This window comes from Rhinatrema bivittatum, chromosome 4, assembly GCF_901001135.1.
Source record: "Rhinatrema bivittatum chromosome 4, aRhiBiv1.1, whole genome shotgun sequence".
NCBI lineage: Eukaryota > Metazoa > Chordata > Amphibia > Gymnophiona > Rhinatrematidae > Rhinatrema > Rhinatrema bivittatum.
In genome coordinates this window covers 71,345,352-71,359,182 of record NC_042618.1, presented here as the reverse complement: position 1 = coordinate 71,359,182, position 13,831 = coordinate 71,345,352, and the positions used below count along the sequence as shown (strand labels likewise).

Here is a 13,831-nt window from a genome sequence, read left to right as displayed (position 1 = left end):
TTGTAGAACCTGGATACCATTTGCATTTCATCCCAGCAACTATGACTCCATTTCGCCTGCAACCCAGTTCAGTCTCAATTTATGCAACTCTGCCTAGAGGTCAAATTGCTTCTCAGTGGCAATAGAACTTGCCCCTCTACATCCTGGGCAAGAGTTCTGCTCACAATACTACTAATCTCTGGGACTGAAACTCCTCCTGGATTTAAGAGGCTTCAGCATATATCTGCTCCCAGAGATATTAAAAACAAATCTCAATATGATTCTTCTGTTCATCCAGAAGGGAGAATGCATGTGCTTGCTTCTGAAGGAAGCTTGTGCAAATATTCCTATACATCCCTCCCAGTTATTACCTGTGATTCATGATGGATGCTTTCCCACTATCAATATAAAGTGCTCCCCTTAACCCAGGGCTGGTGTGACCATTAGGTGAACTTAGGTGGTCTCCTATGGTGGGGTGCCAAAGAGCTGCCAGTTGGTGCAGTGAGCAGAGCCACTAGCAGCAAAGGAGTAGATTTGTCAGGCCATGAGCAGCACGTGCTGTTCACGGCCTTAAAACATAAGAAATTGCCATGCTGGGTTAGACCAAGGGTCCATCAAGCCCAGTATCCTGTTTCCAACAGAGGCCAAACCAGGCCACAAGAACCTGGCAATTACCCAAACACTAAGAAGATCCCATGCGACTGATGCAATTAATAGCAGTGGCTATTCCCTAAGTAAATTTGATTAATAGCCATTAATGGACTTCTCCAAGAACTTATCCAAACCTTTTTTTGAACCCATCTACACTAGCTGCACTAACCACATCCTCTGGCAACAATTTCCAGAGCTTTATTGTACGTTGAGTGAAAGAATTTTCTCAGATTAGTCTTAAATGTGCTACTTGCTAACTTCATGGAATGCCCCCCCCCCCCAGTCCTATTTGAAAGTGTAAATAAGTCACATCTACTCATTCAAGACCTCTATCATATCCCCTCTCAGCCATCTCTTCTCCAAGCTGAACAGCCCTAACCTCTTCAGCCTTTCCTCATAGGGGAGCTGTTCCATTCCCTTTATCATTTTGGTTGCCCTTCTCTGTATCTTCTCCCTTGCAACTATATCTTTTTTGGGATGCAGAGACCAGAATTGTATGCAGTATTCAAGGTGCGGTCTCACCATGGAGCAATATAGAGGGAGGCATTATGACACTTTCCATTTTATTAACCATTCCCTTTTTAATAATTCCCAACATTGTTGCTTTTTTGACTAATGCAGCAGCACACTGAGCTGACTATTTTAAAGTACTATCCACTATGATGCCTAGATCTTTTTCCTGCGTGGTAGCTCCTATTATGGAACCTAATATCGTGTAACTACAGCAAGGGTTATTTTTCCCTATATGTATCACCTTGCACTTGTCCACATTAAATTTCGTCTGCCATTTGGATGCCCAATCTTCCAGTCTTGCAAAGTCCTCCTGTAATGTATCATAGTCTACTTGTGATTTTTACCTACTCTGAATAATTTTTTATCATACACAAATTTGATAACCTCACTCCAAGTTCAGATCCCTGAGGCACTCCACTGTTTACCCTTTTCCACTGACAAAATTGACCACTTAATCTTACTGTGTCCTGTTTTTTAACCAGCTTGTAATCTACGAAAGGACATTGCCTCCTATCCCATGACTTTTTAGTTTTCATAGAAGCCTCTCATGAGGGACTTTGTCAAACGCCTTCTGAAAATCCAAATACACTACATCTGGTTCACCTTTAGCCACATGTTTAACCCCTTCAAAAAAAATGAATTGGATTTGTTAGGCAAGACTTCCCTTGGGTAAATCCATGTTGGCTGTGTTCCATTAAACCATGTCTTTCTATATGCTCTATGATTTTGATCTTTAATAGTTTCCACTACTTTTCCTGGCACTGACGTCAGGCACACTGGTCTATAGTTATCCGGATTGCCCCGGAGCCTTTTTTTTTTTAAATATTGGGGTTACATTGGCCACCCTCCAGTCTTCAGGTACAATGGATGATTTTAATGATAGGCTACAAATTTTAACTAATAGATCAGAAATTTCATTTTTTATTTCCTTCAGTACCCTAGGATGCATACCATCCAGTCCAGGTGATTTTGCTACTCTTTAGTTTGTCAGTCTGGCCTACTACATCTTCCAGGTTCACAGTGATTTCGTTCAGTTCATCTGACTCCTCACCCCTGAAAACCATCTCTAGAACTGGTATCTCCCCAACATCCTCATCAGTAAACACAGAAGCAAAGAATTCATTTAGTCTTTCTGCAATGGCCTTATCTTCCCTAAGAGTCCATTTAACCCCTCTGTCATCTAATGGTCCAACTGACTCCCTTACAGATTTCTTGCTTCGGATATATTTTAAAAAGTTTTTATTATGAGTTTTTGCCTCTATGGCTAACTTCATTTCAAATTCTCTCTTCACCTGTCTTATCAATGTTTTACACTTAACTTAAGAACATAAGAAATTGCCATGCTGGGTCAGACCAAGGGTCCATCAAGCCCAACATCCTGTTTCCAACAGAGGCCAAATTATGACATTTTCTGTTCTATTAACCATTCCCTTCCTAACATTCTATTTGCTTTTTTGACTGCTGCAGCACACTGAGCTGAATAATTATACAATATATACCTGTGTCTATTTTCATCAATGTTTGTTTACTTTTATTACATACACAATTTAAAAAAAAACATGACATGAATTTTAATGTTATAGGGATATGTGCAATAGGTAATATTGTAATGTGGTATGAGTGAATTGTCATGTTTTTTAAATTGTGTATGTAATAAAAGTAAACAAACATTGATGAAAATAAACAGGTATATATTGTATAATTATTCATGCATGAATAATACCTGTAAATTACCCATGTGTTGTACATTTTTACTTGAGCATTACACTTAACTTGACTGCTTATGTTGTATCCTATTTTCTTCAGATGGCTCCTTCTTCCAATTTTTGAAGGATTTGTTTTTGCTAAAATAGCCTTTCACCTCACCTTTTAACCATGACTGTAATCGTTTTGCTTTCCTTACACCTTTCTTAATGTGTGGAATACATATGGACTGTGCCTCTAGGATTGTATTTTTAAACAATGTCCATGCCTGTTGAACACTTCTAACCTTTGCAGCTGCACCTTTCAGTTTTTTCTATTTTCCTCATTTTATCAAAGTTTCCCTTTTGAAAGTTTAGTGTTGGAGCTGCAAATTTACTTATTGTCCCCATTCCAGTTGTTAGTTTAAATTTGATCATGTTATGATCACTGTTGCCAAGTGGCCCCACCACTGTTACCTTTCTCACCAAAACCTGCGTTCCACTAAGAATTAAATCTAAAATAGCTCCCTCTCTTGTTGGTTCCTGAACCAATTGCTCCATGAAGCAGTCATTTATTACATCCAGGAACTTTGTCTCTAGCAAGTCCTGATGTTACATTTACCCAGTCAATATTGGGGTAACTGAAATCTCCCATTATTATTGCACTGCCAATTTGATTTGCTTCCCTGATTTCTCATAGCATTTCATCATCTGTCTGACCATTTTGTCCAGGTGGATGGTAGTATACTCCTCACTATACTTTCCCAACACATGGGATTTATACCCATATAGATTCTACCGAACACTTAGTATGGAGTGGACTGTGCGAGCGAGGTAGGAGTCTGGCCCAAGACTGGCGAGGCAGCACAAATTGGGGTGAGAGCGCAAGGCAGAAGCCGCCTAGGGTGCCTACTGCCCCTGCCTTTAACCCATTGGCAGAACTGATCTTTTACCAAGTACCTCTCACTAGTACTTGGTAATACCTGTGGTGCCAAATCATCCAGGCCTTCTCACATCTAGATATTTGGTTGATAACCACAAAGTCTCAGGCATGCTGTCCTCCCTGCAAAACATTCACTTATTGCACACATTTATAGCTTCTGGTAAGCTTAGTGAACTGATTCCTTCCCAGGAAATCAAAACTTCTTCTTGTAGCATGGAAAGGTGTGGTTTTGGGGTCTTTTTTTCTATGAAGCAAAGCTATTGAGCCAGTCCCTTCTTGGAGAAATAAACCAAGGATTTTATTCAAAATTTCCTCATTCTGAAATAGAGCTCCACCCACACAAGATATAAAATCTGAATAAATTCTGGTGTAAAAAAAAAAATTGCAGATGAATTCCTTACCCACAGCACTCTTACCTGGATGCAGAATAAAGGCTGTATTTGCTGGACCTAAAAAATGTATGTTTCACACAATCTAGTTCACCCAGATCACAGAATTTGATTCATTCTTACCTCAGTATCATGCAATGAGAAATCTTGATCATTTCATCTTCCCTCTGAGATAAATGCCTAACTTTATTTCAACATTAGTTTCTGCCAGCTACCTGAAAATGTTGGGACACATGGCAGCAACAGTGTTACCCCTTCTGTATATCAGCACGGCAGACACAATGGTACCAATGTGTACAGTACCTCTCCCATAAGGTGAATATATCAGGATGCCTCAAATCTCTGAAAGGAAGGCTGGTGAAAAGGCTGACCTTAGTAGATTTGAAGGTTCTGGCCACTATACCAAATTACAATAACCATAGATGCCTCTGCTCAGATGGGGAGTGCAACTGAAAGCCTCTTCTTAAGGATCTTGGTCTCCCACAAGAGTATACCATATAAATAGCATTTAAAATTGCTCTCCACTCTGCTTTTAAAAGTATTTTAGTGGTGGTTTTTAAAAAAGACAAAGTAACAATGTTCTATATCAGGAACAAACACTAACAATATGGCAAGAGACTGCAAGATATGAAAATGGGCAACTTCCCAAATATTGATAACTCTTTCACCCTAGAAGCCAAAACAAAATACTAAATTTTATTTGCTACCGCACAAATGGTCATGGGACCATCAGGTAGCACAAGAACTTTCAACTTTAGGGCATTCCACAGTTCTTTTTGGTAGTGTCATTCAAGCTTTTGTTTTGGTGTGTGTGGTTTTTTTTTTTTCCTACTGCTCCAAAAGACCAGCAAAGGACAGTCTAGCAGTGGACACTCTGTTCAGTTCTATAAAATCAAGGCCTTTATGCATTCCCCAGTTCTACTTATAGTAAAAACACCTCAAAAGTTGAGTTCTGATTTGATACCCCTTTCCTTATTGATCACATCAAATTCAGTTTCTTGGGCTTCAATGCCTAACTGTTCAACCATTCCCATCCATGATCACTCAATGTAATGGGAATATTCTTATCACAGCCTTTCTTAGACTGACTGCATGGATGTTGAAAATCACAGTCTCATCTATATAATTGCCTGCTGAAGTCATGTGGGTGTTTTGGGTTTTTTTTCCTTTCTAGATCAAGAAAATGATCTAGAAATCTTGTAACTAAATGGAAAAGATTTCCTATCTGGTGTTTGAGTTTTGAGTTTATCAGAATGTTTTAATTGCCTTGTTTCCTCCTTAAGCCCCTTAGGATTGAAAACTAACTCAGTTCTTCCTGAATTTAAATATGCTGCTATATAGTGCAAAGATTCACTATCTCCAATATCTAATTGCAAGATTCGGGAAAGGCCTAACTCATCTAAAACACCTTCTTTTAAAGATCACTTCTCCTTGGGTTCTAAACATAGTTCTTGCTCAGCTCATAAATCTCATTTCAGTATTTAACAAAAAAATATTTAAAATTCCTTTCTTGGAAGTTTGTTTTTGATAGCTGTAACTTCTTTTGCAGAGTAAGTGAATTGCAAGAACTCATTATCCTTGTACACAGTTTTTCCACAACAGTAGTTTTTGTTTATTTAAAAAAAAAAAAAAAAAAAAAGGATTTTAAGTGGTATCTTTCACATAAATCGATCCATAATATTGCCATGATTCCTGAGACAACAGGCTTTTCAAGTGCTGGATTGCAGAAGAATTTTTTTTTTCTTTGGTTGAAAGATAGTTGTGAATTCCTGTAGGACCTTCTTTCCAAACAGGGGTTTCATTTGCAATCAGAAATTCAAGAAACTTTCCACTTGAATCTTGTTACTCAATCAGAACTACTACTTCAAAGGAATGAGTTGCTCAGGCTGAGAGGTCAGAGCTATTGCAGCTATCTTTGCTCTCCTTTCCATAAATGTGTACGGCTGGCCTTCTCGCCATACCTTCACTGCTCATTACTGCCTAGATAACTGCTGTCTTGAGATTAAGCATTTTGGTAGTGTTCAAGTTTAACTTCAAATTTCCTGCCAGTCTTTTCATTATACAGGTTGAATGTTTTTGTGGGGTTTTTTAAACTATTAAAAGCATAAATTTTCGTACAACCCTCAGCTTGGATATCCCCAAGCATGTGGCTCATTGCCCTGCTTGTCCACAGAGCAGAGTTGCTTACCTGAAACAGATTCTCTCTCTGTAAACAAGGGAAATCAGCCACATGCTTCTGTGCATGTGCACCCTCATCCCACATATACACACAAGGTTTAGCTTGTTACAAAGAGACATGAGTGGCCATGTATGCTCTGAAAGCCACCTCTGGTTTTCAGAGCTTGGAGCTTTTCATTCTCTGCACTATTGGATGTCTCCTCCTTAGATGGCTGACTTGTCCTGCTGCCTAGAGACCTATACAGATCAACACCTTTATTTTGCTTTATGACTCTGCTGTCACCATTCATCCTAGTTGTAACCCACCTAGCCTTTGCTCTTCCTTTTCCAGCTGAGCTGTTTAGGCAGTTAGATTTCTTACCTTGCAGGGAAAGTAGGATATGAGACTACTTCCCAACAGCCTGGGGTTCCTAACGTTGGCTCTGGTGGATAGACTTTCACTACAGTTTCTGTAAGCACAGTTTCTCTGTTCTGTAGTTCTCAGCAGCAAAGTGAAGAGCTATCTGTACTGAACTCAGGCTGTCCTGTTCACCAAATAAAATGCATAGAGTATAGAACCAGGTTGAAATGTAAAATGTTGCTGCAGTAACTGTCTTTTAAAATCTTTTTTTTTTTTTTACTTTAAAGCTTATCATCCACACCACAAGGAACTAGTTGGTATGGCACTGTATGTCAGAGTGCCAGCTCCTCCCTTGACCCACGTTTGCTGAATGAAGCCTCAACAAATGCTCCACTGCTGTTTACTTGTGGAAACTTACAAACACGATTATCTCAAAACTGAAAGGACCAGCAAAGACTGCCTCGGGGGGGGGGGGGGGGGGGGAGTGTTCATGAATGTGGGATCATAAATTCTTTATTTCAGAATCTAATCCATCTGCATAAACATTCCGTTGCTTGAGGAAGCTGGACGCAGAGTCCTGGACACTGACACACTTGATTGTCGCTTATGGTACTGTGGCAGATGAAGCAGAATAACATTGGGAAGCTTTACTGTTCTGCCTTCTCAAAGAACTAGATGGCAGACTTACGGCACCAGATCTTCCCAGCTAGATCAAATATGTATTTGCACTATTTCTCTGTATGTTCAGAATGAACAAAACCTTTCATCCTATAACTAAGACCAATGTTCATTCACATTTTATATTGCACCAAATGAAAAGTTTCTTGGAAAGACTGGAGTATCTAAGTACTCGATTTGTTTCTATAGTTTGTGGTTTATAAGTTGCTTGTTGGAAAGTATCAAAGTAGTTAACATTTAACATGGCCAATATAATATAAAAAAAATTCACCAAGATAATAGCTATAGAATATTTGCTTGCAATGTCCTATTGTAAGCATAAACAGACTGGTTGTGCAAGAGGCGTGTTCTTGCTAACCTTCTTTTCAGGACTGCTGTGTGGGTTAAACTAAAAGCAATCATTTAAGGCTTTCACCCAAACTATTTGGGGGAGGGGGTTGGCTTAATATTTTTTTTTTTCTCTTTATAGGCACAAAATAGAATAGCATAGAACACTTCATAAACAAAGCCCTAGTTTTACACCACCTTTAAGGGAAGGCTGCAAAAGTGAAGAGCTCGGATCACATTCCCTCACAAAAAGACTTTATAAATGACTTCCCATCTTGTGCCTATGAAAAGATTAATTTATAAATCGGGCTTACATTGTTTTGCAATAGTGCCAACACTTGAAAGCTTATTTTTCAAAACCAAGTAGTAGAAAAGTTGGATACAAAAGTATTATACATATTTTGCTGGTATAAATTTTCAGAGGTACTCTGACTTGAATTTTTTTCCCCACAATATTAAATTTTTGAAGTTGTTCTAACTGTCATCATGCAAGTTGTTTTAAAACCTTTAACCTCCATGAGGATGGAACATTAGACATGCTATTTTTAGGGAGGAGAGCCTCAGAACAAAGTGGTACTTTGCACTATTGAATAGAAACCCTTTTTCTTTTCTGGACTTGTGCTCCACAGGTTAGATATAGTCGCAGAGAATGGGCAGCCAGGAGTGGTTCATTTGGATACCTGTACCACCAGTCTCTATGGACCTGATTAATCACATGAGTCTTGAGTGGTGTATGCATGGGGGAGAGGAGTAACAAAGTTTAAGAAGCTATTCACTTTTCTTGTGGTATCTAAGGCTAAATGGAGATCAAACTCTAAGTAGCAGAAATAGTAAAACCTTTTGAGCACTATAAGGAAGAAAGTAAGAACCATATTTATGAAAGTATCTAAACCAATGGTATCAACCTTTTATTGATGCTTAATCTGAGCCATTTTCTCATAGTATCCTTTGCTTAATCTTAACTTCATCTCTAAACCTTTTTTGTTTTATTTGAAGCCTGTATTGAGGGTACCCAAGAGCCACACATGGCTCCTGAGCCTTGGGTTAACAATCCTTTTTTTCTAAACAGTCAGAATAAGTTAGTGGTGTCCATATTAAATGATCAATAACTATTGGGAAATCCTGAAATCTGTATTTGCCAGGGTTTAGTACCTACTACTTTTTGGTGTTTACAGTATTTTAGCTTTCTAATGAGTAGATACCATCGAAACTTCAAATATTGTTATCTGAACAGAAAACATATTACAGGTTAAGCTAATTATTTCTACAAATCTTTTGTAAAGTTTAAACCTGGTGTCAATTTTATCAGTAAGCAGCCTCTTGATGGAATGGTTCATTTACTTAAACTAAAAGGAAACCAAATACCAGAGCACAGTACTATGCTTTTGCTCTTTATTTTTTTTGCTCAAACCCTGAGGTGCATATAGAAAACAAATGACCAATAGCATGCATTATGGCATAGACCATTGTACTCGTGAAATGTCAAGTACTATTTTAATGTACTCTTGACTACAAAATTGAAGGCACAGTGGACTCCAAAGAATTCTTCCTTCAAATAAGAGAAAAATGTTAGCATTGTTCTGTGTATTCTGGTGCTTGAACTCCTTTTTAAAATCTTACATGGGATTAATCATGTTTTGGATAGCAATAAAATCTGACTATATTATAAAGATATTAATTAGGGGTGCCCTTCCCCCACTTTCCAATTTCCCCTGGATCATCATTTTTAGACATGGAAAAATTGTACTGAAGAAACACATTCAATGTAATGTAACTGAAGTATACAAAATACCCTCCCTCAAATGGAGTAAAAATGTTTAATCTGTAAAATGTAAGATGGTGCGCAAAGGCTCCATGTAGCTTTATAGGTTTTCCATTTCATGCCTTTAGAAAACATTGAAAAGATCTTAAGGAGACTACTTGAATTTTGAAAATGTATTTTGCCAAAGGCATAATTGAATATCTGGAATTGTGGGGTTCTTCCCCCACCCCCCCAACTCTTGGATTATAACAAGCTGTTTTCTCCTGTGCCCGTACTGTGACAACTTTTTAACTTGCTACATGGACTTTGTTCTAGTATTTGTCTATCCACCTTTTTTCCTACTTGCCTTAGAGCAGTTCCTCATTCAGAAAGCTGACCACTCATTTCTTTGCATGCTTTAGTCCTTAAGAGGAAAAAAACATCACTACTGTGGCCAACAAATCACTGAATTTTTAGGCTAGGAGAAAGCTTTACAAGAATGTTGGTTCCTCCAGCTGCCTTTCTCTGGTTCGTTGTCAAAGCAGTTCTCTTAACCTGTCATTATCCCTGCTTGAATTCATAGTATGGGGAAGTGAATGAATCATGGATTTTATAGAATTTCTGTAACCTACTTCTCTCCCACTTTGCCACAAGTGAAGTGAGATTTTGGTTGTGAATTCTGAAGCACTAGGAGCACTTTAAAGTTTTTTGTGTTTTTTTTTGTTTTGGGAGGATAATGTCTTGCCAAACATGCTACAGGCTCACTACTTATTGCACTGGAACTCATGACCAGTTATTTCTTCCATATTGATCAGATTAGAACAAGGATTCATGTTGCCTAAACAAAACAGTTCTAATAAGGCTGAAGCTTTATAAATCTTTGGGCATCTATTTAAATTGAAATCACCAAGCTATAGATGGCTTTACTTTACAGTGGATGTAATTTATAGTAAAGAACAATTTTTTTATATGCACAACTGCTTCCCATATTTCAAGGGTTTTCTTGTAAACCATACAGTATTTCATTAGCTGCTGTGCACACTGGTTACAAAAATGATTGTGGCCAATGAATGTACTTATGTTCATTTTGTAACTACCATGTTGAATTAATAAAAATGTTTATCTGCATTGAATGTGGCAGTATATATGTAGAGGAAGCTAAACTGAGTTTCAAGAGTTACTGTGAAGTGTGAGTTTTTTGTCTATTGGGGACCCTTTTTTGAGAGGGGTTCAATTAGTGTAAGGTAGACTGTTGGTGACTTATTACTTATAAGATTTTTTTTTCAACCCCCTACCTTCTATTCTAAATAGCCTAACCTACTAATTAAGGGGATTAGACTACACCAAATAACTTGCTGCTGATTAGTAGAGAAAGTCATTTAAATAAATGAAGACCCCCCCCCCCCCCCAACACACTTAAGAACAGAACACACACTTTTCAGGGGTGCTCAATTAATATCCTAGTACATCCTTGAGGTAACTCCTAATTGGTCTGATCTTTAGTAGCCAATGGCTACAAGATTATTTATGGAACACTCCTGCTTTAAAAAAAAAATCTATAAACTAAAAGGGGATTGGGGATAATTGTATATAGTATTTATAACCCCCCCCCCCCCCCCCCCCCAAACAATGCAAAATCCTGACCAAGAAAATTGGTATCTACAATTTCTAATAGATCAATCACAGATTTAGGATAAACCTCTAATCATTTGGAGAGAGTACAGCTTTGTACCAGGAAAGTTAAGCATGCAAGCAATTTAGGGCAAATGTAGTCATCTGTAAATAGAATGCATTAAATAAATTCCTGGGGAAGCTTGATAGAATCATATTAGATCTTTGTGATAACTTAGACTTGCTATGTAGACATGTTCCTTTTGGGTATAAAAAAGTTATACTAAACTACACACCTCCATAACTGTTATAAATAGTTTGTAGTCTGAAACAAGACTGCATACTTCCAAGCATGCAGTATTACAATCAGGGATTCTAATTGTGGGGACTGAAGTTATTCTACAGGCTAGCTAACTTCATTTGCAGGACAGTTAAAAGGCAAGGAGTTAGGTAGGTCTTTCTCATTCTTTCAGCAGGTTCCAGAAGCTCCTACCATCTGAAGGATGGCAGGAAAACATTGGTGTACCAAAGCTGTTTCCATTACTAGTGCTGCTGTCAAGACTGATGTCTCACGGACCATCTTCTCTATGGAAGAGTGTGAAATGTCTGCAAATAAAATCTCTCAACAGATGGCAGAACTCTGAGGAGATGACAAAGCTGAGAAATCCAGGAAAATGAGGACTATGCTGATCCCTTAATGAGCATTCCAAAGACTGAAAACTAAGCAGAGAAGGTGAAACTGGACCAAAAGACTGTGTGCCTTGGAAAGTTCTTTTATTAAATACAATTAAGAAAATTGCCCAACTCTGGCAGAGTTTCACCTAATTGGCTGCATGAGGGGCTGTAAAACAGATTTTAAATTAATTTAGCAGATTATAATTTTTTAAATTATAGTTTTAATCCCTTAATTAAAAAAAATGTTAATCTAAGTTGGACATCAAAATCACTATTAAATAAAACTGATAATCTTTTATCATCAACAATTGGGGGTGTTTATCTACAAACCAGGAAACAAATTGATTACCTTAATTTTCTTGATAAAATATTTGGAATTTATAATTATTCATATACATCTGTGTGGCAGTAAAAACTGGAATGAAATTAGAGATATAGACAAACATTTTGTGAGTTCCAATAGCAATACAGCAATAACAATGGAAAGTTACTAATTAGGATTGTGTATAAGACTAATCCAAACAGTAGCAAAGATGGCATATTTCTATAAAGATAACTAAATTGTATATATGACCTCATTTTTGTCAACACTGAAATCTGGAAATCATTCTCTACCCACACCACAGAGATACCCTGGTCCGACCACCATCTAATCCAAGCTAACTTACGTACCAACCTCAATATTAAACCTCCTCAAATCACCCCAAACAAAATATCCTACCATCCAACATAGAACTTTTACAAAAAACTCTTCAATCCAAATTAAACATCAACATATCTAACTCCGAAAACACTACCTCATCATGGCTAAACATAACAAAACAAGTTGCAGACAGCATCAATCCCATTATTACAAAGACTAAACAACCCAAACACAACAACCAATGGTATAATGAAAATATCAGAACTGCCAAACGCATACTCAGGAAAAAAGAGAGAGAATGGAGAAAAAACAGAAATACTATCACACTAAATAATTATCAGAACAACTTAGCTCAATATAAAAATATCAACAATGCGAAAAAGGAATTCTTCTCCAACAAAATCTCCAAATTTCATCATAACCCCAGAATGTTATTTGCAATAGTTCAGAAACTTACCAAAACCACCCAAGAGTCTTCATGCACCAAACATGGAAGTGATAACTTTGCTGATTTCTTTAACAAAATATCTCATCTAATCCAATTCAACATAACACCAAACCTAACATGATAACCTCAACATGGTCAAACTTTGACACTGCCTCTACCATTGAAATTCAATCTATAATAAATAAAATGAACCCCGCCAGCCATCCATTAGACAACATCCCAATAACAACCCTCAAATCAATTGAACCTACCATATCAAAAACATCACCAAAATTGTCAATTTATCACTGACCGACGGCAACTACCCCAAATGCCTCAAATCTGCTGTCATCAAACCAATCCTTAAAAAGAACAACCTAGATCCGGAAATCCTTTCCAACTACCGTCTCATATCAAACCTTTCGTTCATAGCCAAAACTATTGAAAAAGTCGTACACACTCAACTAGATGACTTCGTGGAGACAAACAGCATCCTACCTCCATCCCAATATGGTTTTAGAAAAAACCTAAACACAGAATCTCTCCTCATCTCTCTAAATGACATTATTATAAGAGGCTTTGACAAAGGTGAAAAATACTTGCTCATTCTTCTTGACCTTTCAGCCGCCTTCGACACAGTGAATCACAATATGCTATTGGAGCGACTATCCCAAATTGGTTTAACTGGCAGTTCCTTATGTTGGTTTTCTTCCTATTTATCTGATCGAACATACCAAGTATTAATCAACAACTTATCAAAAATAATCAACCTCAACACCGGAGTCCCTCAAGGACCAGCTTTATCAGCCACTCTTTTCAACATGTACCTTCTCCCCATTTGCCAACTACTAAAAGAATATGAAATCCACACTTCCTCTATGCTGATGACATTCAGCTCCTCATTCCCATACAAAATTCGATTGAAGACACCTACAAGAAAACCTCAGAACTACTTATCTCAATCAAACATCTCCTAAATTCCCTGAAACTCATAATCAACTTTGACAAAACTGAAATAATACTCATGGATAAAAAACCCAATCCAACTCTGCCA

The 13,831-nt window shown here is 37.6% G+C and overlaps 1 protein-coding gene across 2 annotated transcripts in view; it reads left to right on the top strand.

Annotated features, from left to right (window-relative positions):
- GPR137C (G protein-coupled receptor 137C) overlaps positions 1-10,549 on the top strand; it is a 120,413-nt gene extending 109,864 nt beyond the window's left edge. For both annotated transcript variants that reach the window (XM_029598323.1, XM_029598322.1), the window contains one exon: positions 6,963-10,549. In XM_029598323.1, coding sequence (XP_029454183.1) covers positions 6,963-7,116 — 154 coding nt within the window. In that variant the 3' untranslated portion in view covers positions 7,117-10,549. The remainder of the gene's footprint in view (positions 1-6,962) is intronic.
- Positions 10,550-13,831: the final 3,282 nt, after the last annotated feature.